The following is a 24,593-nucleotide window of genomic DNA, read 5'->3' on the forward strand; positions in this document are numbered from 1 at the left end:
AGCAATCATTCAGAATCCAGGTCACCTGCCACTCAAGGAGTTCAGACAGGCAGCAGTTTCACTAGCAATCCTTGCTCTCTGCCACACTTTCCTCTGGGAGTAGAGGACTGAAAGTCTGTTCCCTCCCAGGCCTGCTGCTAACTGAGTTGGGCTTCCCCTCTTTTAAGCCTTTCTTCCAGGCCTGGAATGCCTTGCAGGTACAACAGGGCAAGCCCATAACAGTTCCTTAACCATCACCTGGCAGGTGCAGGGTTTGTACACTCCACCACAAGGGATCACAATGATTGAGAGCCCTTAATATCCAGAATGTCTTAGTATCTAAGTAGTCTGCAGCATGTCTTGTCAATAGTGCTGCAGTACATGTGGGACAGAGGAGATATGTGGGACCTGCCACAGGGCTTGATCTTGCAGCTCTGAAGTCAGTGGGAGCAATGACATTGGTGTCAGTAGACACGTAATCAAGCCTTGAATACTTGCATTGCAACTAAGAAATTTTTCTACATGACTGCAAGAGGCACAAATTTGAATCTCCATCTCTATCTCTTATCTCAGCGTCAGAGGAAAGAAATGCCCTCCAAGACAGCAAGTTCTGTTTCAGTGGAGCTGGGAAAGATTGCAGCAGTGAGTTAATAAATTCTCTTTTGCCAGCTAGAGCATTATCTGCGGTTGAGAAGGAAGTCTGGACTGTTTGTGGAGGAAAATAAGGATGGTGATAGGGATCAGGAATGGTTTAATTGGGGAGGGGAGAAGAAATACCTCCTTCAAGCGAGCCCCGGAACCTCATGCTGTGTTACGATAGCCACCTGGAAGAACTATGCTGTAGTTGTGTACAGTTAGACAGTCCTCCAGCTAGATGGGAAGGAGCTGACAAGCAGACAGACAGAGCCAATGCTCATTTACATGCTTTGCTTTTCATAAATGTTGCAAGCAGCAGGAGAAATGTGTATAATTTAGGCTCTTCCCCAATTACACCAACCCTCCCTTTTTCATGTTGTGAATCACCCCACAGTGACAAAGAGAGAGATGCCAAGATGCTTGCTGCTATTTCACAGGCAGAACAATCCCCCATTGTGTGTGATTCAAGAAGAGTCAGCAGCACACCTTTGTTTAAATCCTACTCCATCCTGATCACCATCTGTGTAAGTGGTGGACGTACAGCACACCGGAAATAATTTTGAATCCATTGTTTTCATTTCTGCAAAGGGGAATTGTAAGTCTCCAATCCATTTCCGCTTTTATTGTGTTTCTCTAAAAGGTTTCACTGCAGAGATGTCTTTTAGAATAAACCAAATGTTTCACTTTGTTGCTATTGCTATGCAAGCAACACGAAGGATAAAGCGTAGAAGCCTGATATGGCAGAAATGGTGGAAGGTGTTGTAAGATAGATAAAGAAGAAAAAGCACAGGATAGTTTTACTTTATTAGCTATAAACCCCAGTTTAGCCAGAGAGCAAAGAATAGGGCAGATACTGTTAAAGTAAATCAAGTTGTTCGCTTTTTCTATCACAAGGAAACAGTGACACTTAGTGGTGAAGGAGAGGTTTCAGAGTAACAGCCGTGTTAGTCTGTATTCGCAAAAAGAAAAGGAGGACTTGTGGCACCTTAGAGACTAACCAATTTATTAGAGCATAAGCTTTCGTGAGCTACAGCTCACTTCCTCAGACGCATATCGTGGAAACTGCAGCAGGCTTTATATATACACAGAGAATATGAAACAATACCTATTCCCACCCCACTGTCCTGCTGGTAATAGCTTATCTAAAGTGATTTCCAGCACAAATCCAGGTTTTCTCACCCTCCACCCCCCCACACAAATTCACTCTCCTGCTGGTGATAGCCCATCCAAAGTGACAACTCTTTACACAATGTGCATGACAATCAAGCTGGGCTATTTCCTGCATAAATCCAGGTTCTCACATCCCCCCCACCCCCATACACACACAAACTCACTCTCCTGCTGGTAATAGCTCATCCAGACTGACCACACTTCAAGTTAAAATCCAAGTTAAACCAAAACATGTGGGGGGGGGGTAGGAAAAAACAAGAGGAAACAGGCTACCTTGCATAATGACTTAGCCACTCCAAGTCTCTATTTAAGCCTAAATTAATAGTATCCAATTTGCAAATGAATTCCAATTCAGCAGTTTCTCGCTGGAGTCTGGATTTGAAGTTTTTTTGTTTTAAGATAGTGACCTTCATGTCTGTGATCGCGTGACCAGAGAGATTGAAGTGTTCTCCAACTGGTTTATTAATGTTATAATTCTTGACATCTGATTTGTGTCCATTTATTCTTTTACGTAGAGACTGTCCAGTTTGACCAATGTACATGGCAGAGGGGCATTGCTGGCACATGATGGCATATATCACATTGGTGGATGTGCAGGTGAACGAGCCTCTGATAGTGTGGCTGATGTTATTAGGCCCTGTGATGGTGTCCCCTGAATAGATATGTGGGCACAGTTGGCAACGGGCTTTGTTGCAAGGATAAGTTCCTGGGTTAGTGGTTCTGTTGTGTGGTATGTGGTTGTTGGTGAGTATTTGCTTCAGGTTGCGGGGCTGTCTGTAGGCAAGGACTGGCCTGTCTCCCAAGATTTGTGAGAGTGTTGGGTCATCCTTTAGGATAGGTTGTAGATCCTTAATAATGCGTTGGAGGGGTTTTAGTTGGGGGCTGAAGGTGACGGCTAGTGGCGTTCTGTTATTTTCTTTGTTAGGCCTGTCCTGTAGTAGGTAACTTCTGGGAACTCTTCTGGCTCTATCAATCTGTTTCTTTACTTCTGCAGGTGGGTATTGTAGTTGTAAGAAAGCTTGACAGAGATCTTGTAGGTGTTTGTCTCTGTCTGAGGGGTTGGAGCAAATGCGGTTGTATCGCAGAGCTTGGCTGTAGACGATGGATCGTGTGGTGTGGTCAGGGTGAAAGCTGGAGGCATGCAGGTAGGAATAGCGGTCAGTAGGTTTCCGGTATAGGGTGGTGTTTATGTGACCATTGTTTATTAGCACTGTAGTGTCCAGGAAGTGGATCTCTTGTGTGGACTGGACCAGGCTGAGGTTGGTGGTGGGATGGAAATTGTTGAAATCATGGTGGAATTCCTCAAGGGCTTCTTTTCCATGGGTCCAGATGATGAAGATGTCATCAATATAGCGCAAGTAGAGTAGGGGCTTTAGGGGACGGGAGCTGAGGAAGCGTTGTTCTAAATCAGCCATAAAAATGTTGGCATACTGTGGGGCCATGTGGGTACCCATAGCAGTGCCGCTGCTATATCCCAGAATATCCCAGGTCGGGGTTCCAGGGGTGTGTCTGTGCGGATTTGATCTTGTGCTTTTTCAGGAAGTTTCTTGAGCAAATGCTGTAGTTGCTTTTGGTAACTCTCAGTGGGATCAGAGGGTAATGGCTTGTAGAAACTCGTGTTGGAGAGCTGCCGAGCAGCCTCTTGTTCATATTCCGACCTATTCATGATGACAACAGCACCTCCTTTGTCAGCCTCTTTGATTATGATGTCAGAGTTGTTTCTGAGGCTGTGGATGGCATTGCGTTCCGCATGGCTGAGGTTATGGGGCAAGTGATGCTGCTTTTCCACAATTTCAGCCCGTGCACGTCGGCGGAAGCACTCTATGTAGAAGTCCAGTCTGCTGTTTCGACCTTCAGGAGGAGTTCACCTAGAATCCCTCTTTCTGTAGTGTTGGTAGGGAGACCTCTGTGGATTAGTATGCTGTTCAGAGGTATTTTGGAAATATTCCTTGAGTCGGAGACGTCGAAAATAGGCTTCTAGGTCACCACAGAACTGTATCATGTTCGTGGGGGTGGAGGGGCAGAAGGAGAGGCCCCGAGATAGAACAGCTGCTTCTGCTGGGCTGAGAGTATAGTTGGATAGGTTAACAATATTGCTAGGTGGGTTGAGGGAACCATTGCTGTGGCCCCTTGTAGCATGTAGTAGTTTAGAAAGTTTAGTGTCCTTTTTCTTTTGTAGAGAAGCAAAGTGTGCGTTGTAAATGGCTTGTCTAGTTTTAGTAAAATCCAGCCACGAGGAAGTTTGTGTGGAAGGTTGGGTTTTTATGAGAGTATCCATTTTTGAGAGCTCATTCTTAATCTTTCCCTGTTTGCTGTAGAGGATGTTGATCAGGTGATTCCGCAGTTTCTTTGAGAGCGTGTGGCACAAGCTGTCAGCATAGTCTGTGTGGTATGTAGATTGTAATGGATTTTTTACCTTCAGTCCTTTTGGTACGATGTCCATCTGTTTGCATTTGGAAAGGAAGATGATTGACACAAATCAACCCCACTCTTTAACAGGGAATTCTCTCAGTTTGATTTCTGGGAAGTGCAAACCAGTTGGGATAAAATAAGAATTGAGCCAACATTTCAGACGAAATGGGAACTGATTGGTTCACAGTTGTTTCTCCCTCAGTTGTCTTTCATCTGTGTACCTGCAGGCCCACTGATGACACAAGTCCTGGCTAATGACAGCCGTGGAAGAGAGACCATCTAGGAGGTTTCTAAAATAAAGCTTGTTGTCACATCCTTCTTCCAGTCTCATCAGACTCTGTTCCCATGCGAGTGCCACCCTTGGTTTTAGCACTGAAGAGGGTTAGATAGTTTGGATAACCATTTGAATGCTTCCCTGCAGTGAAACCTTTGAAGATCCACCCCAAAACCATCATGTGATAAAAGACCTGGCTGTACAATCCATTACACTCACTAGCCTGGTGCATTTACATGGACTTCAATGGGTTTACGTCAACCCAGTATCATCTGGTGTATAAGGGCTTGTCTACACTGTGCAGCTTTTAGTGACAGGGCTGTGTTGACACAGCATTGTTGCTAAAAGTCAGAGTGTATAAACACTTTTTTTCGGTAGTTTGTACCGAAGGGAGCAAGTCAGACTTGAGCTAATCTCACACATGTGTGATTTGGGGATGGTGTCGGTTTTGTTTGAAGCAGCCACATATTTCCTCTATTGCTATCACTACGATGATTTTCTTATCTATTGTACTCATATGCCCCCCGTTATCACAACATCTGAGCTCATCACAAACTTGAATGCATTCATCCTCATAACACCTGTGAAGAAGGGAAGTACTGTTTATCCTCACTTTAGAGATGGGGAATTTGGGGCCCAGAAAATAAATAGGTGACTTGACCAAGGTCACAGACAGTTTGTGGCAGAGCAAGGAATTACATCCAGGTCTCCTGACTTTCAGGCTAGTATCCTAACCATTAGACAATCCTTCCTCTCAAGATTTCATTGGGCAAATTGCACCAATGCACACTAGGGAAGTGTTGATGTGTGCCAGCAATGTCCACATGGGCAGTTAGTTTGTGACACACTGATGCACCCTTGAATTTACACCCCAGTTATGTCACTTTAGTCCACCATGCGGACAAACCCTAAGTACTTCAAAATATGGCCCAACGTTACCAAGAAACGCAATGAATTTTTCTTATCAAGTATACTTGCTGGCATTTGGAAATTAAATGGGGAAGTGTAACATAATCAATATAACCTAGGTTAGAACTCTAATTAGAGCCATTTGTTTGGAAGCTGTTTTTCTTTAACTATTATGTGTTTGGTGGTAATGATACAATATTCTGTAAAAACAAGAAAATGTTTCATTAATATTCATGGCAACGGAAGATCACTCTGTACTTGTGAAAGTTAATGAATACACAGAAATATCATATAGTCACCTGTGATCTCAGTGCATAATAATGCTACTGCTTCGGGCACTCTTCAGCATAGCAACAGGGCTCAGACACACCTATTTTAGCATTCAGATTATTTGTGTGGTTATTTAGTTCATGGTAACAAGACTGGAAGTTGCAAACTTGAAGAGCTGCTGATTTTCTTAAAATCAACTAAAGCTGTTCACACCCCCTACACAAAAACAAACACACAAAACAAAACCCCACCACCAAAATATTAACGCAATAGGCCAATGGTGAAAAAATATGGAGGTTTAGTTTTGATTAACATTGTAATTATCGGGGGGTTTTCTGTGTGTGTTTTTGTTTTAAATTCTCTAAATACATAGCTTCCAAGGACATGTACAACCAAATTTTTGAAGGTAGGTACAATTAGGGCTCGTCAAAATAGTCTGAGTTTTGAATTTGACTTCTGTTTAACTGAAAACAATTGCTTACAATTTTCAACAAGGATGTTTGTGTTTTGCAACCAGCGCTGGAGACAATGCACAAATGCCTACCCATCCGCTATTATCTCTGCACACACGTCCTATTGGCCAATTCTGCTGTACGTACAATTTGTTGATTTGCACAGCCATATATTACACTGGACATAAATGCGGGTTATCATAGTTGCACCTTGGTGGCTTGATTTAAAAATGTGTGTGTGTCTGTGTCTGTGTGTACACGTGTGTGTTATCCTGCCTCTCATTTGCCTGCACGAAGAATGTGGTATGTATGCACGTGATTGAGAATGATGGATATTTACGTATGTATCTAAAAATTATTAGTATGCTCACAAATTAGATACATTATTCAGGATGCAATATGTGTCTGCAGCACAACCACATACTTTCAAAATCAGGCCCATATTTCTAGTGAAAATATTTAAACTTCATTTTCCCCCTTTGAATGGGTTAAATATAATCTAAAACACAGAAATATGCTTGACTATGTAAAGAAACAGAGGACAATCAAAGCATCAGAAAGAATCCTGTGAAGGTCTCAAAATTACATCCTTGCTTCAGCACTGCTTCCATACCCTTTGTTGTCGGTACTAAGTACAGCCTCAGGGATGGAGCAATTGTCCCACTCTGAATTTACATCTATAAAGAAGAAAGTCTATTCCCAGAGTCAAAAGACGAACTTCTGACATTAAAAACCACTAAATGTCTACCTTTAGTTTCTGGAAAGGGCAATCCTAATGAGACAAGGACAGAACCACATTTCGCTCTGTCTTAATACCCTGTATTCTAAGGGACAATCAAATACAGCTGAAGAGTGGTAATTTGCTTTGTATTGGCTATACTAAATATGTTCAAGGAAAATCAAATTAAAATGGTCTGGGATGCCATGACTTTACTTCCAGGGATGCAGATAGTGATTTTTTCCCCTGATGTACTGGAGATCTAATTCAAGTGAAGTCTTAAAAAATTATTCCCCCCTCCCCCTCCCCGAGTACTGCCAAGGTCAGTGCCAGCTTGGGTTACCTGCTGTGTTGCTGCTGGTTAAGTAGTGTAGACCTGCCCATGAGCGAGAGAGACTTGCACAGTTCAGAATACTTTCTCGTTGTGATTTTGGACTGAAGTGTAATTCACTTGGCAAGTCACTTCCTTTTCATTTCCTCTCCTCTTCCAGCCCCAGATTTATACTTCCCTTTCCAAGTTTTGCCCCAGAAGACTATTCCTCAGTAATGAAAATATTCCATGCTGATAAATACATGCTGATCTCTTTCAGGGTGAGGGAGAGTGAAAGGACAGTCCACCACTGTTCTGTCAGATCTATGTGGAACTGCAGTTTGACAAATAGCATGTTACTTATGTCCAATGGTGAAGGTTACACAGAGCTCCAGGCTGCCCTTTGGAGGGCATGCATATTGGCTGTCCGCTACATGTACTCATGCTGAATATTTTGTTCTTAAGTGTTTATAGATGTGCTGAATTTCCATCGCCCCAACGTTTGGAGGGAAAGCAAGCTGGGAGAGGCAGAGTTCAAATGGGAGGATCTGGGTGGTAGAACTGCTGTAGTCTCTCTGCTCATATCTAGCCCACCCACTGTGCAGCAGGATTATACCTCTTGTTTGGGTGGATGACCGTTCTGTGTGGCAGGTGGAAGCAGAGAACGGGAGAGCCACAGGAGAAATAATGCTGCATGGATCCTACTATCCTTTTTCCCTGATCCCAAGGGGATCCATAAGGGCCAGGACCCAACTATTATGTTTCTAGCATTCTTCCCATTATACATCTGCTCAGTGCTCATTCCAGTGGATTAGCTATTCTATTTCTATACAACTGTTGTATCAGTTAGTAAATATTTTAAAGCCTGTCTGGATGAATCATACGCTATCAACCAAGGATTCATCACTGTTCTCAACATTACATGGAAAGAGACTTCTAGGCACTTTACAATAAGACAATTAGAATTCAGTTCAAAACACACACAAATTTTTCTCCCACCCCCCATAAAGCCCTGGGCAATTTGGGTGGGCATTCTCTCTCACTCAGCTTAACTCATGACCCCTCGAGCTGATTTGTCTGGTGATGATGCAAAAGATAAATAACCCACCAAATTCATCCTGATCTGTTATCATAGCTATACATTTAGCTAACTGTTTGTGACAGATTTTTGACATTAAATGTCATAAATGATATGGCTGAAGAGTACAAAGTATTTGAAGGGAACGTTACTTTTAGGTCATTTTTCCCACCCTGCAGACAGTTCCACTAACAGGGAAAAGAATCAGACCCCACTGATTTAAGGACCCTTCACTTAAAGAACAAGGTCACAGTATTTTCTGTCTTCTTTATAATTGGACTGTTCAACCATAGGTAAAGTCTTACCATATCAATCACTGCATGAATGAAGGCTGAATAAAAGCATTTACTGAACTGTCACATCTATGATAAAACAACATGTGCTGTCAGCTTTAAAGGGAATCCATTAATGGAACAAAACCTTAAAGATAAATACTAGTCATAGCATGCCCTTAAGATCACTTATTTATGGTCGCAGTCCATAAAAAATAAAATAGAATAATATCCTTGTTTACTGTAAATTGAGCTTATTTTAGTACTGAACAGTGTATCAAACAACAGGGGTGTATTGATTTCCCCCTTCACAAGTACATGCTGCCATTCTTCCCAACACTTTATGTCAAGCTGCTTTTCTGAAAGTCTCTATCACTCTCAGTTCTGCTAGTTTTACTTTCTAGGAGGTGGATACTAGCAATTTATATTTCTATAGTGCTTTGCATCCTGAACAATCCCAAATGTATCAAAACAATATACAAACAAGGGACCCAAGGCTGATTTTTTTGTTTGTTTTTACATGCACGTGTGGTCCTATTTGGAGTCAAGGGCAGACACCACAAAGAAATCAAGGCTTGACATGGTGTGGAGATTGAACTAGCTGCCCACCCTTATCACAGGGTTGAGGAACATTGCTAGGGAAAGTGTGGGGAAGCCTACACTGCATCTAACTGTGCTATGTTTGATTTAAGGATACAGAACATGAGTCTCCTGGGCTCTTAGTGTTTCCTTTCACCAGAATAAAATTTTACAGAAAAGCCTACAATGAACCCCCCTCTCCCACAACATCCTTGAATAGGTCCAAACCCTGGAAAAGACTAACTTGTATTTGAAAAGTTGTTCATTTGTCAGATATATGACTGAACCTCCAGGGGATTCAATGTGAAATCAATTATTAGAGCTGGTCAGGAATTTTTAAAATGAAACTTGTGTCAGAAAACGCGGATTTCTCAAAATTGAAACTTTTCAAAGCATTGTATCATTTCAGTGAGGAAGTTTTTCATGTCTAGGATGGAATCTTTGGTCAAAATGTACATATGCATGTCACCAATAACCCAGGGATGAGGGAGACTCAGGTTCAAGTCCTTATCCTCTGGATTATTGGCTAGTCTGGAGTGGGGATGTCTCCTTGGGGTTTTTCATGAAAAGCCTGAAAAGTCTCCATTTTGTCCTGATGTGGAACAAATTCTCAATTTATTTTTTGTGTGAAATGGAATTGTTTCACAAACAGCCCTATTAATGATTCATTTCAGCCCAAATCAGCTAAATGGTTACTTGCTTATGTACCTCAGAACAATGTTAAGAAGAGTGGAATTAATGTGTTCCCTTAACAGCCAACCTGTTTTATTTTTTCCTTCATATCAGCATTTTTACCTTCATTACTTCCATAGTAAATCTTCTTTTATGCCCCTGCATACCTTCATTTTGTTTATTGGCTTCCAGTTTAGAAGAAACATGACTTTGGCTTAAAAAAATCCCACCATAACATAAACAACACATTTTGTGCTTTTCTGTAGTTTGCTTAGCTTTGTGGGGGTGGGAGTGGGTAGAATTGTTCATTCTTCTGAGGCAACTCTCCAGAAAGTCAGTATTGGGTCTCTAATTCAGCAAAGTACTTAAACACATGATTTATTTCAGACATATGCTTAAAATCAATGAGATTACAGACTTGCTTAGAGTTAAGCATGTGTTTAAGTTTTTATGACTCCTGAGAAAAATATGTAAACATAAACATTAAATTCCCATAAGTGATTTAGAGGCCCAGTCATGAAGAGACACATTGAGAAACAAAATCAAGAGGATTATTTACATGAATGAACATTTGCAGAATTGTTTCCTATAATTACACAAGCCATTGACAAATTTTCCAGGAGTGGTTACCGAAAGGTAGACACCTAAATAAAGTATCTAATTTTAAGGACCAAAAATTGAAAATTTTGGCCTATGTTTTGTTTTTGATTGAAATAAAAAAAATTATACTAATGTCCATTCCTTTTTATACAATTTCCCTAACTTTTTACTGTTTTCCTTTTACAAGTGAATATTGTCAGCAATCCCATAAGCACTAAATCTGACCAGACTATTCTTGTTAGCTCCGCTACAGTAACATGTTTCCTGGAAATGGAAACAGAACACCATACTCACTGAAGTTGTAATGACCCTTGTGAGTTTGTACATGGTAGGGACACAAAGTGCATTTATCTCCCCATTGTGCCATAAGCATTGGACATAAGCTTCATTCACAATTGCAGACCTTGAACGTTCTTGAGTACAGGGAGCTCAACACACCAAATACAGATGTGGGTGGGTAGAATGGGGAGGGGAGGTAACAGGCTATCTCCTTTCAGCAAGCTACAGAGGGGAGTGTTTGCTGCATCTCCATAAACTTATAGCAACAGCATGCTCCCCTCATGCACAGTGAAGCTCTAGCCAGCTTCTTGCCAGCCTCAGGTATGCTGCCTCCAGAGTCCGAATGCAGTAGTGAACTTCTGCATCACCCCAAATGCAGGGCAGGGCCTAAAATGCACAACTGAGTCTAAAGCTAGACATTTGTCAAACAAGCTCATTGATAAAAGTCAGTGTATATCTTGCTCCCTATTGGTGAGTGAACATTACGCTCAACCCTTCCTTAATCCAAAACTATTTAATGTAGGGTTAAGGGGAATGTAATAGCATATACTTACTAGAGCATTCCCTTGCCTGGTGCTCTGCAGCAACCACTCAAACTCTGTGTCCATTGTGGTCTTCTGCTGCTCTGCCTAGCTCCAACATCCTCCAGGTGGCAATGACTTAACACTCTAGTAGGTCCTTTACAGTTGTATCCCTTCTGGGATTCCCGGTGTGGCAAACCAATAACTTCCAACAAATTAAAAAGGGTTCCAGACACAAGATCTTCCTCCCACCTGGGCTCTTAAGTCTCACTTTCCCAGAGCCCAAACTAAACACAAAGAAACATAACCACCACCCTTCCTGCTCTCAGTTCCCTGCAGATTCTTCACTCTTTCCCAGGATCCATAGAGATCTTCCTCACTATTTTTTACAAAGCACCATCTCCCAGGGCTTTCTCCATGGAGGCCCAGTTCTTCTCAGTCCACTGTCCCTCAGGGCTTCTTCCCTGGAGACCTTCCCCTTGTCTGTCTCTTTTCAGGCTGCATCCTTACATACATCCACCTGAGCCTGGGCCATTCCTAAGCCCTGCTTCACAAGCTTCTTTCTCTCCCGTTACCCTCTCCCTTCAGGGCTAGTCACATGAGAAACAAGCCTCTCCTTGCAGCAGCTTACCTTCTTCTCAATCAAGCTGCCCCTAAAAGACTGAGATCACCCAGCTCCTTCACACCTGCACTTAAACTAGAACCACACCATGTAACCCTCAGCACATCAGGATCAGCTGGGAGGGTGTGTGCTCACAGGCAATGCTGACCCTGACTCTCCTTAAAGGGCCAGCCTCTTGTGACAGGTAAAAGCGATGGCATCACAATCATATCGGACTCAGCACATAACTGACCAGGCTCCACATGAATCATTTGGCATCCTTTCTCATATAGTATTTCCAAAACCTGCTCACACAATGAATGCATAGATATGTCTAAGGACCTGATGTCTAAGGACCTGACCTACTCCAGTTTAAATTCAGAGTAACTCCCCCAAAGCTGGTGAAATTATTAAGTAAAAATTAATCAGGCCTTATTTATTAGCTCAACTCTGACTTCACTGAGCTTCCTTCTAATAATGTTCATAGGTCGAAATTATGAGGTCTTTGCTAATTTGCTCATTGTAGGCAGTCACCACAGCAAAATGGTATCTCCCATAAACACTCCAGCCATCTCTTTCACCCACTTCTTTCTTCTGTTTCCCATTGTATTTCTTATTGTCTTCAGCTCCAAAACTCTTCCATGTTTTCATAGCTTGTATGCTCTTGAAGGGAAGGACTGTGTCTTGTACAGCACGTACCATAATACAGACTTTAGGCTTTGTGACCTGTGGGCATTATGATATTCTAACATAATAAAATTGACACCCAAGAATAAAATTGTAGATAAATTGGGAGAAAATGGGTTAAATTCTGAATATTAAAATCTATGTTAGTATTCTAGTTTATTACAAAAGACCATGCTTCCTTTTAAGTACTGTAAAAGATCATCATTTTCCTGGAATAGACGTCTAAAAGTGTTTTGTGAAAAGGTTTTCATTTCACTTTACTCAAGACAGGGACACGGGTGATAAGGATTCTACAAATTCCACAGGCAGAAAGACAGATAATCAAAACCATTTATCAGACATTTGTAGTATGGGTAAAATGGGACTCAGATCTAAACCACCCTGCTTTGGGTTTTGCAGAACCTAAACATGACCAGCACATTTCTGCAAAACGCAAACCACCCCTTCTATCTTGCCCTGATGTTGAACACACACCCCCCCAAACCAGAGCCATTTACTTCAACATGTAAACTTTGTGGGAGTTGGTTGAATGGGACCAGGATCTGAACCCACCTTGGGTTTGAATTTGCAAAAACAGCACCGTCTCTAGCAGCAAAGGGAAAAAACTCTTTACGTAAGTAATAGGTTTCAGAGAGAGATTGATCTGGCTTCTGGCATTGTAAGCAGATTGATTGCTATTTCCCCTGCATGTCACTTTAGTTCTTCCAGTTTTAAAAAAAAAAAATCATACAATACTTGTTTGATTTAAAAAAAAATGGATTTTATAGATGCCACCATCTTACATTTCGCTGATACATCCCGGTAAAGCTAGTGTTCATTTCAAGGGAAATTTCATGTTCCTGTCAGTTTCCAGATGACTCAGGCATGTGTGGGTTTATTGATACTGAAGTGAGCATTGCCTGAAGATGCAGGAGTGGCTTCTAGAACCTATACATTTTAGAACCGACTGTGACTGGAGTTCAAGCTACACGTACCCGTCATTTGGAGGAAAATAAACCAGTTGTTCACCCTTGCTCTTTCTCATAGACTTATTAGCAAATTTTATTAACTACTGTTAACAGTCTGTATCACTATACATAGCTCCCTCATTTATGAAATATCAGAACAGTCAGAATTATCCACTGTGGGTCTCCAATTCCCAATTTAATGCCCATAAACTGGCTATCCAGTTAGTGCAATATAAAACACACAAAACACAACTGTTGGGTGAAAAATTCTGTCCAACTTAATTAACATTCTAATATTATATCTGTGAATGCAGCACTTAAAGGGATACTGTCAAGCACAGTAGCTAGGACACAAAATGTGACCTCTGCCACAAAATTATTTGGAGCTCATGGGATAAAGACTGTGGAAGTTACTATTCTGTTTCTCTAAATTCATCACAAATCCTAAAGAATGGCAATTCTTTGGGAGAGATCCAAAATAACGCAGTTTCCCTCTGCTTACTCATGAGTGGCTGTTGCTTGACATTATTCTCTGAGCTGACTGCACTGCTGATACTGGCATTCACACGGAAAAGCACAACATTGGGGGAAAAGGTTTTATTTTTAAACACCATAGACTTGGAAATAAACATGGAAAAATGAAAGAAACTTTGACAGTGTCCTTTTAAAAGTCTACCAGGACTCAAGGAGACTTAGGAAAAACAGATCCAATTGCTGCTTAAAACTGGCCATCATTTCTGAAAGTACTATGGTCACAGATTAGTCTTAACCAATAATGTTAGCAACTAAAGGGTAAGAGTTACAACAAACAGGAACCATGAGATTGCTGGCACAGCTGACATCAACAAACACGATGTGGAAACAGACTAAATGGTATCACAGTACCCCACATCATAAGACAAATTCATATATTTGTAACATATATCTATCATATAAAAACATTCAGTAACATTTAGGGGCTGATTTCTGTCCCCTCCAGGTGTAAAATATTAAATAAACATCGTGATAGTTGGTTTGGCATTTTTTCAAATATCTACGGTACACATTTCTTTCTTGCCAAGGTTAAAAAAAAAAATGTATTCAAGGACTTAATTCAATCCAAGCTGAATTTTTCAGTATTTCCACCTTTGTTTGCTTGCCGTCATCATTATTATCCACAGGGCCAGGCTGTCACAAGACAGAGAGAGTTTTCAAATCCTTTACAGTCTTTTATCAATGCTCTGATCTGTAAGTGGGGAAAGTGTCTGTTCGATGAAGCTTCAGGGGGCTTGAAACATCTTCACCAAATCAGATGTAAGAGAAAGAAGCATAGTTACTGTACACAGCACTTTATTCTAGAACTAGCTAAAGAATGAGACATGCATTAGACTCACTTTAGTCACTTAAGGGAAAGACTGTCACTGTGCAGTCTGCCGCACTGCCTTAGGAGCTGACCAAGAAGGGAATGTAGAGAGTCACATGTCCCTTCTGGGCTCCTTCCTTATTCCAGGGGGAAGCAATCTGATACTGGTCTGTATATACACAGGTAGAAGACTGCTTCTCCTGCCATGCTGATTCAGCTCTACTACCTGATTTGCTGCAGGAAGGAGTCAAGGCTCCACCCATTCCACCCTCCTGTGCAGAAGGGACAAGAGTGGTTCCATAGAGGCTGCTCTCCCTTCCTTGCTGTGACCCACAAAGGGTTTAGCCCATTCAGGACACACAGGGGCTCCTATATCACCTCACTCTCCTGTGAGAGTGTATAGGAGAAGCAGTCATTTTGCCCTAAATTAAATAAAAATGTAAACAGGGCCAAATTGAGCTGCATGTACTCATGCAGAGTGGTGCCTTACTTCAAAGGCCATCCCAGTATGATCCATGGGACCACTCCCTAGAGATGGTCAGGAAATGACAATTTCAACATTAGCAAATCAGTTTCCATTCTGAATCGGAACAGAAAGTCATAACAGCGAAACATTTCATAAACCAATAGCATACCCAAAGTTTTGAGTCAACGTTTCAAAACAAGATCAGGCCATTTTGTTTCAAAATGTCAATTCAAAATGAAAATGTTCATATATTTTGGAAAATTTAAAAAAAAATTGGAAATTGAATTTTTTTGCTTTCAAGAACTTTCCCTCAGAAAATGTAGTTTCATAGCAATTTTACAAATATCAACCTTCTCCACTTCTAACTTAGTAAAAATACTACTCGAAGTGTGTAAGGGTATTGCAATAGGGCCCATGCTTAGCATCAAGTTTATTTTATTCTGAGTGTTTCCTTTTCTCTTGGTAACTTGGTGCATTCTAAGATTTTGGTAAACTCAACTGATTACATACGTTAAAGGTACTGTGTGAAAAGCAGTTCTAAATGCTGAGTGACACAATAATCCTATTGGGTGTTTACCAATTGGAACACTATTCTATGTATGACTTATTTCTGGAAGTCCCAGGGCTTATCAGAGAATTTAGATCCATTAGCCAGTCTGAGCTGTGGATTTTTTCAAGGATCCTTCTATTTAGTTTATCTAATCTAAGCAATTTTTCAAGTATAAAAATAACAGTTTGTACCAATATTGTCTCCCTACTCATCTTACGTCGAAAACATTGGTGCTAAAGCCCCTTATTAAAGTAATAATTTATCATAAACCACAGTAAGAAAAAGCTGCTGATTGTGGGGCAATGTTGCAAATAAACGTTTTTCTTGTTGTGTCAAAGGCTCATCGGCAGGTCATCTTCATAAGCCCTAATTTATGGAGCAAATTCAAACTGGCATTTAAGCAAAGTATTGCTTTTACTCTTCATCCCTTTTTCAAAACATATGGTGCTTTTATATTGTGTCTGCGCCCCCTAGTGTTCAGATAGTCTTCAAAGACAGTAGGGAAAAATCTGCTTAGCTTTGTTTATGAGTTGGTGATAAATGAGGCAGGAGAATGAGAATGGTACACAGGCTATGGCTTGGCAGAACTGGATTTTTTTTTAATAAATTCAACAGATAATATTAATGTTATATTAAACCTTTTTTATTTTTATCAATTTAAATTTTCACACGTGCGGGAAGTCATAGGGGGTCAGACAATTATTTCATGACAGTAGATTTGGAGATTCAAAAAGTGAATGTTTTATAACTATTAAAACACAAATTGTCATCATCATAAGTCAAAATATACAAAATAAATATCCTTATATCAAACTCTAAAGTTCTGAAGCAGCATTTTTCTTACTTCTGTAAATTTCAGTCATCCTAGATGGAAAACTTTTTTGCCAGTTTGTGCGTGTACAAACTGTCTGTGAAACTGATGTTTTACAGATTCTTACCAATAACAATCTCTTCCTGTCAAGCCTATCTGTATCTCAGTGTTGCCACTCTTGTGATTTTTATCACAAGTCTTGCAATATATGGTAAACCCAGTTCCTGGAGTCATTTGAATGTGAGAATCTCAGCTTTCATTTTAAAAAAAAATTGTACACCTCATTATTGCAGAGAAAAAAAACTTGAAAACATGAACCCTAAAGGCTCAAAACTAGGTAGCAAATTAAAAGAACCCCACATTTTACACCCCCCCCCAAATCCCCATCATTTATGCCAGTTTCATGATTTTTTAGTTTTAACTTGACATTTGAACACTTGGGGTTGGCAAGTGATATCTGCACTTTGATATCAGAACTGCAGTGTGTGGCCTTACCAGCCCCTACACAGTTCTGCAAAACACACATTTACAACATTTTGTTTTGTTTTTCAGTCATTTAGCTCGAAGTCTGTCCACATGCTCCCTACTTCATGGGACTCAATTGTAGTCAGGCGCAGTAAGGCCTTGACTTCTCCAACTATTTCTCTTACTGGGACAAATTGTTGCCAACATCCCCATTGGTAAACTTTACAAGGTTGCCAGTAGCCTGCCCTTGTGCATCACCATGCATGGGCGCCTGACACAACTGCTGTCCCTGAGCTCTCTGAGTGGCATGAATGTTCCCTACTGGTGCTCTCTGCAGTGCAAGTCACCCCAAGATTAGCCTGTCTTTCAACACACCAAACAATTCATGCTGCAGCCTTCTCAGGGTTAGTGCAGCAGGTGTTTTCTTCCTGCAAGTCAGTGAGCTCAGGGAAACATTTTATCTCTGTGGTGCGTGTCAGTGGTGTCTCCTCTCGGGACAATACAACTCTACCCTACTAACGGTTGTGCCTGGATGATAGAGTCTAGGCCTCTCTCCATTGCCTCTCCAGTATTGACATCTAGCAAAGCTATTTCAATCCCTCTTCATTAACTAAAGGAAACAAAGGAATTGTCCAAGTTTTATTCCAAAGTGCTCTAGAGAGAAAATCAGGCCAGAGGGGTTGTGACAGTGTTTGGTTCCTGACATTCAATAATCTACGATTGCCTTGTTTCTGTTAAATATTCGGTTAATCCAGTCTGTTTTCAGAATTCCTCTGCTGATGACTCAGAACAGATCCCCAGTCCTCAGTTACTGAACATCATCAATACAGTACCAACCCCAAAACAGCCCATCAGCTTCATTCCAGCAGATTTAAAATAATAAACTTCACAATGTAAAAATGTAGATGGGGAAAAGTTTCAATTTTAAATTAAGACTATGTGCACAACTATAAGGTACTGATTTAGGGCCTGATCCTGAGAGGTGCTGAGCACCCACAATTCCGACTGGAGTCAATAGTAACAAACAAGACAGTCCAGACATGTGATGGAGCTTAACGGAGTTACATCATGGATGTATTTGAACCAAAGGATCTATAATATATTGGAGATGTTGCAGTAAAACCTCCTGGGATCAGCTCATAAATTGTAAGAGTGGGAATCTCAAAAATGCTCAGCATTGGTCTAACTCTGCTCCTACCGAGCTTGGGGGGAATTTTACCAGTAGAGTTAGGTCAACACTGATCATTTTTAAAGATCACATGCCGGACACTAAGGATCAGACCATGTTTTCCTCCATGTTTGTAGTGTCTACGGCACACTCACCACTCAACATTCCTACCTGATAAATTACAGCACTGACTTAGTTATCAAGATAAAGACTCTTACTAGCCACTAGATGTCCCCCAGTGATCATGATAGAGGCAATAATGGGCTGTATGGAACTGCTGAACTACTGACCCCATAGGAAAATCTAACTTTACTCAAAATTGCTCAGGCTCTTCTGAGAAATCTCACAGAATGGTCTGTGCTATCCCTTAGGCTGGCAACGGGAAGTAGATCTGAAATGTGATAGCCAGAGGAACTGCAGTTCCCCTGAGTATGAGGATGTAAGCAAGCAGTTATCCCACTGCTGAACTGGATGAATTGTTCACTGCCAGGCCACTCCACTGTGTGCTTTACTAAGCCGTACTTCCCTGTTTGTTGTTGGAGGGACTGGTGTGAGAGGGTTGGACAAGGAGAAGGGTCAGTGACGGTTAGTGGAGGGATAACACATTTGAATGGTGGATTAAAAAATCCCCCAGCAAATCATTTCAACTCATTCTGATCATTTCAAATCACTTGATCTTTCCAAACCATTTCATTATTAGAATAATTTGAATTTGCTGTACTCAATTGACTACTCCCATGAGTAAGGCGTGTTCCAGGACCGGACCATAAACATGTGCAAACTGCAATTTTTCAAAGGCTTATAACTTGCCCAAATTTGGGCAGATTTCCACAGGGACAGCAAATGATACAGCCCTGACACAAAAGCCACCTGCTGACAAATTCAAGTCACTGCTCCAAAGCATGGGCAGTGCTAGAGAAAGAAAAGGTTGCTAGAATTTTTTGACACAGGCAAAATAATGTATTTTGCGAAGCTTTGTTCTTGGAAATGGCTAAAGCATTTTGGCTGAAGTTTTCCAAAATAATTCAGCCTTCGACAGACACGTGACATAGTAAATTTCTGCCTGAGTGGTCAAAGTGTGGCAAATTATAAGCAACTAATTACAGGATCTTATAATAGGAAAGTGCTGGGCAACCATAAATAGATGGTGCTACCATCCCTGCCTATAACACAATTATTGTGTTCAAACCACTCTTTGGTCCTGTTTGTGGCAGTTCGATTCTCCCTGCACCATCTCTCCCTTACCTTGTAGGCCGTACAGCTGGCCCGTACTGTGTTGCCGTGTAATGTGCTGCCAGTAGGCACTCCGGGGCAAGGGCACTATGGTGTTGAGGGAGACGGCTCGCTCGCTCATTTTCATTTGAAGCTGTAAGAAAGGAAAGTGAGATCAGGAGGAGAGCACTACAGCGGTGTTTCTAACACCCACCAGAGCATGTTAATTGCTAAGGCAATAGTTGCACAGAAAAACCTGCTGGAGCGTTGGGTGAGAATGACAAACACTCAGGTCCGAGACACACAGGTTTATTAATTCAAATCTTTATCTGAACCAGACACATGCCTTAGATTACAATTAGTATTAAAAGCATGAAACAATAGAGATACTGAAAAAGACAATGGCTAGTTACCTTCTCCTAGGGAGCAGGCAGGTCATGATGGACTTCTCCTGTGTCTCCATAGGAGCCCCAACTACCCCTTACAATCTACCACCTTTTGTATACATCCAAATGACATATTTCATTAGTTCTCTTCCAATCACCACTAAGTAGTATGAATATTCTGTGTTTTATGCAACTCATACAAAACACACGTATAAACTTCAATTGGGATGACTTTTACTGTCCTGGCTATTTTTGTGTTATTTCTAAATTGTTTATTATCACTGATCGTACATTGATGGCACATGATTGACCAGGCTACTTCTATCTTTTACCTGATATCAGGGACTAATTTTTCTCCAATTAGCTTTTGGCAGCACATTTTGTGTATTCACTGTCCTCCAATTTAAGCACATCCTATGGTGAAAACATCACTGTTGTCCCGTACAGCCGCAGCTGTAAGCAAGTTTACTTAATAACAAGGTCACAAAAACAACACTCATATCAAAACTAGGTTGAAGCCAGCCAAATCAGTACAAATGTCATTTAGAAATGACCCGTATGTCAATTCCCAAGAGGAGCTTCTAATGGCATAATAGCTTTCTCCCTCCGCTCCCAGCTCTTGCCAAAAGTAGTGTAGTTTTATATTTTGCTCTGGTAGCAGTGACACAGGAAATTAGGGGCTAAATTCCACAAAGCAAGGCTGGGAGAGGGGTGTGCAAAGGCAGCTTGAAGCTCATGTTTGTGCTTCCCTGGTCCTGGTCCAGCACTAGTTCCCCTGAAGGCTGTTCTGAGCCCCAAACGGGTGAAACAGAAAATCAGTGAAATGTGAGGAATTTCTGGCCACTCCCCCTTTGCCAGCAGCAAAACCTCTTTGCCACCAGAGAATTCTACTACAGTGGGGGTCAGCTTGCCTGCGCCAAATGTACTCACAGTCTTTTTCAGCCAGGATGTGATAAGAAAAGGAAAGTCGTTCTTATATTTTGTGCATAGGTTTTTCTTTTCATTATTCTCTGTCTCCTCTCTCATCAGCAGGGCAGCAAACATCTTGCCATGACATGCTGCACTGAGGACGACACAGGAGTTCATTGGCTCATCCACACAATAGAATAAATTCATCCCTTGGGCACCTTCATTAAGTTAGACATCTGGGCTTGTCTACACCTATACCTCCCCAAGAGGCAGTAGCTATGTCAATGGGAGAAGCCCTCCCATCAACAGTGGTGTCTACCTCGGAAGTTTGGTCAGTATAACTGTGGATTTTCCACACTCCTGAACAACACAGTTATACCAACAGATGTTTGTAGTATAGGCCAGGGCTCAGTACACAAATGATCAGATTTCCACAGTGAGGAGGGGCACAGAAATACCTAGCTAGGGAGTTGGCATGAATTGGGCCCATTCAAACTTCACTGGCCTGAGGAGAAAGACTGACAAGATCATGATGATTAAATGCGGTACATTAACCGGAAGCTTTCTAAGCAGAACGACTGAGGAGGTGTTGGGGGGGTGGGAGGGCGTGGAATGGCCAATACAGTTTTGAGCACAGGCGGCTTTCAGGTGACCTAACAGAATTCACGAACAGGCAGAGGTCAGACAAAGACAAACTGTTCTCATTAGCGACAGAGTCAAGTCAGCACATCATCTAAAAGTTACAATGTGAAGAGTAAACTATGAATGCGAGCAGGGCTATGGCTACAGCATTTCATACAGTGAGTTAGAACATCTGGCATGGACTAAGCTGCCAGCTAAGGCCACTGAAGCAGTTTAAGACAAAGACAGACAGTCTTGTGAAAGAAGAACCCTGTGGCAATGCAGAGGCAGTGCTGGGATACAGCAGAAGGGACCATGCTAAATGTATCCTACCCAGGGGTACAGCTGTCTGAATCTTTCATATCCAACTCATCTTGCTTAGGGATTCATTAGGAACCTGGCCTTGGTTCACCAAGGTAAACCCAGGACACGTGTTGGGTGGATATAGCCTGAGTTACTGATGAACCCTTTCATCCCTAGCTAGGTGTAAATGGCAGGTTTGGGCTGCATTGTACCTAATTTGGGAGTTCACTCAAGCCTAAGACTCAAAATGAAATAAGGTTTGCCTAATAGCTTACAAAAAGACACTGCTGAATCTTGCACAGCTCTATTCAGATAGGCCTTTCCTGGCCACTTGCTCTGCATGGCTATTACCACCAATGAACGAATACCATTAATCTAATAGTTGAGGACTTTTAGGTTATGGTGGCATAGCTGCAAGATGGCATGGTTTATAGCTTACCACGCATTCATGTCAACAGACAAACATGTAGGACTTCAAACAAGAGTTGCGGTAGTATTACTGAGCCACAGCCTACAGCTTCTGAACCATTTGCTCCCCTGAAAACAGGGAAGCTAACAAATTACTGTAATTTCAAATCATATTAGTCAACCAAATAAAGCACTTTGAGACACAATACCTTTTTTAATGACATAGGCAGTTTCTAAAAGGAGACATATCAAATTAAAAATGCAATAATTTTTTGGCTCTCCTCGAATTTTGTGCACTGACCGATTGCACCTGCAAGTAGGAGGTATGCAGCCATTTTGCATATGCAAACAAACAATGAATGCACAAATCAGTGAGCCACCTTTTACCACCACTCCACAGGAAAAAAAAAACTGAGGCACAGACAGAGCAAGTGACGTGGCTCAGGTCAGAGAAGAAGCATGTGCAGAAAGGGAAGAAAAGCAGATCCTGTTCCTTATCCAGTAGATCATCTCTCCCACTCAGTCTGCTCCCAGCTTCAATCAAAACATTTAAAAATAATGCTATTTGTATGTGTCTCTATATTTTGTTGTGTATGAGACCAAAAGTGGAAATAGAGAGATACTGAGTAGTGGACCATTCTTGGGAGATTTTCAGCCCAGCCCAGCCCAGCCCAACCTGACACCTTGTTCTCATAATATTTCCAGCTTAATTTTCAGGCCAAGAAGTTTTGGATGTTCAGAGCACATTCTAAACTTTTAGATGCTTATATGAACCCCATTGAAACTTTCTCAGCTGTCCCAGCTGCTAATGTAAACAGGATCAAACCATTTCTGGTGTCTTTCAGTTAACAGGTGAACACCAATAATCAAAGCTTATTAACCTGTAAAACTCAAAAACATGAAATAAAACTTGTACAGAAAAAGGATAACCAAGAATACTAAATATCATCCTACCATTTGATAGTCAACAACACAACATAAAGATTCTCTCCCTTGTGCAGACCTAAACTCTGTCAAACCCTTTCATCGGCAAAAACCTTAGCATATAGACACACCTTACAGCTTCCTCTGAAGGTCAGGAGACCCTATGTATTTCAGATCAGGGTAGAAAGCTGTTCCCAGAGTTTAGGGACCTTCCAGGAGGATGTCCTACCTCCTGACCATTTTCTCAGCTTGAATGTCTCCTCTGATTGCAACTGTTTCAGTACAGTGTCAGGAAAGACGTGGAATCTCAAATGGAGAAGTCCCAATCCATTTAGGATTTAGGACTTCCTAAATGCATTCGAGCTAAAACTATCTCATGTAAAACCAAGTCTCAGGCCTCTTCCCTTACATGTAACACCCTCAGCTATATTCCATAATTTTTTTATTTTAAAGTAGAAATCATTGTCAATTACACTATGCTTCAAGATACAGAAATGCATGAGATCTGCGCGAAAGCTGGTAAAAATATTCTGAATTTTGACTTTTAATGCAATTTTTCATATTTTCCATTTTTAATAAATATGTTTTAATAAATATGTTTATTAAAAATGGAAAGCTACAGTCAGCTACATATTTATCCAACTTTAACTCTGTGGAACTGCCAAAGGTTCTGTCCAGAAAGTCAGATTAAGGGCTCTAAAACCCAAAGTTTAAAGAAAAAAAATTCTGGAGCATGTAAGCTCTATGGGGAAGGGACAATCTTTTTGTTCTGTGTTTATACAGAGCCTAGTACAATAGGGTAATGCTCTATGACTAGGGCTCCTAGGTGCTACAGTAATATAAATAATAATAGTTTAGTAAGCATGTGAGGTGCCAACATACATAATAGTCTAGGCCTGGATCATCCCCATTCTCTTAAAATCTCTGTTATATTGGGAGCAAAAAGCACAGTAATATATCTACGCTACATCGTGTTGTTGTGGAATATGTTCTGAAAGACATACTTCAAGCATGTTTCAACTTTTATTTTCCTTTAAAAAATCTGTATCTAGAAATGGAGGGAAAGAATCTTTACAAAATTAGTGTATTTTATAGCAAAAAGGGTCAAGCAAGCATACAGAAGAGGTAGAGATAAGGGCTGGCTGTCTTAGAGGAGAAGAAGTAAAGATTTGAAAGACAAAGTGGATGAGGTAATATTTTTTATTGAACCAACTTCTGTTGGTGAGAGAGACAAGCTTTCAAGTTTACACAGAGCTCTTCTTTAGGTCAGGGTTGAAGTTATTTAGTGAAACCCATTCGCCTACAACCTCCTGTCTGTCAGGTGTCGACATTGTGCTTGGGATCTGAAAGGAAAAGCAAACACAAGTCACCTAGTGATCTTTAAAGCACCCACATCTAAGTTACTAATACTGAATCACTCTAAACAACATACACATCCACTTACAGTCTCTTCAATAAAGAATCAGCAGAAACTTCAGTGTTAGCATACAGTTCAGCACCATAGAAACAAACTAAGATCTATTCCAGAAAATGTAAAACTAGAACACTGTGATTTTGACAGTTCCCCAACTGCACAAAATCTTCAGCAGTCTGAATTCCATTTAAGAGTGTCTTTAAGGTAGGCTGGGGGAGAAGGGAGTTTAAGTGAGAGTACAATGTCCC

General features: G+C 41.1%; 1 protein-coding gene across 6 annotated transcripts in view; it reads right to left on the reverse strand.

Annotated features, from left to right (window-relative positions):
* Nucleotides 1-10,995: 10,995 nt before the first annotated feature.
* The window catches only part of DOK5 (docking protein 5), a 92,053-nt gene continuing 78,455 nt past the window's right edge, over nucleotides 10,996-24,593 (reverse strand). For 2 of the 6 annotated variants that reach the window (XR_012154669.2, XR_012154671.2), the window contains exon 8: nucleotides 20,895-24,274. Coding sequence is in view for 3 of the 6 variants with exons in the window: in XM_073309329.2 (XP_073165430.1) it covers nucleotides 14,579-14,643; nucleotides 19,414-19,534 (186 nt within the window). In the remaining 3 variants the exon portion in view is untranslated. Of the gene's footprint in view, nucleotides 14,644-19,413; nucleotides 19,535-20,696; nucleotides 20,830-20,894; nucleotides 24,275-24,593 lie in introns of those variants that run through there. The other 4 variants (XM_073309329.2, XM_073309327.2, XR_012154670.2 and 1 more) reach the window with 4 other exon arrangements.

The sequence above is a fragment of the Lepidochelys kempii genome, chromosome 13, assembly GCF_965140285.1.
Source record: "Lepidochelys kempii isolate rLepKem1 chromosome 13, rLepKem1.hap1, whole genome shotgun sequence".
Taxonomy (NCBI): Eukaryota; Metazoa; Chordata; order Testudines; family Cheloniidae; genus Lepidochelys; species Lepidochelys kempii.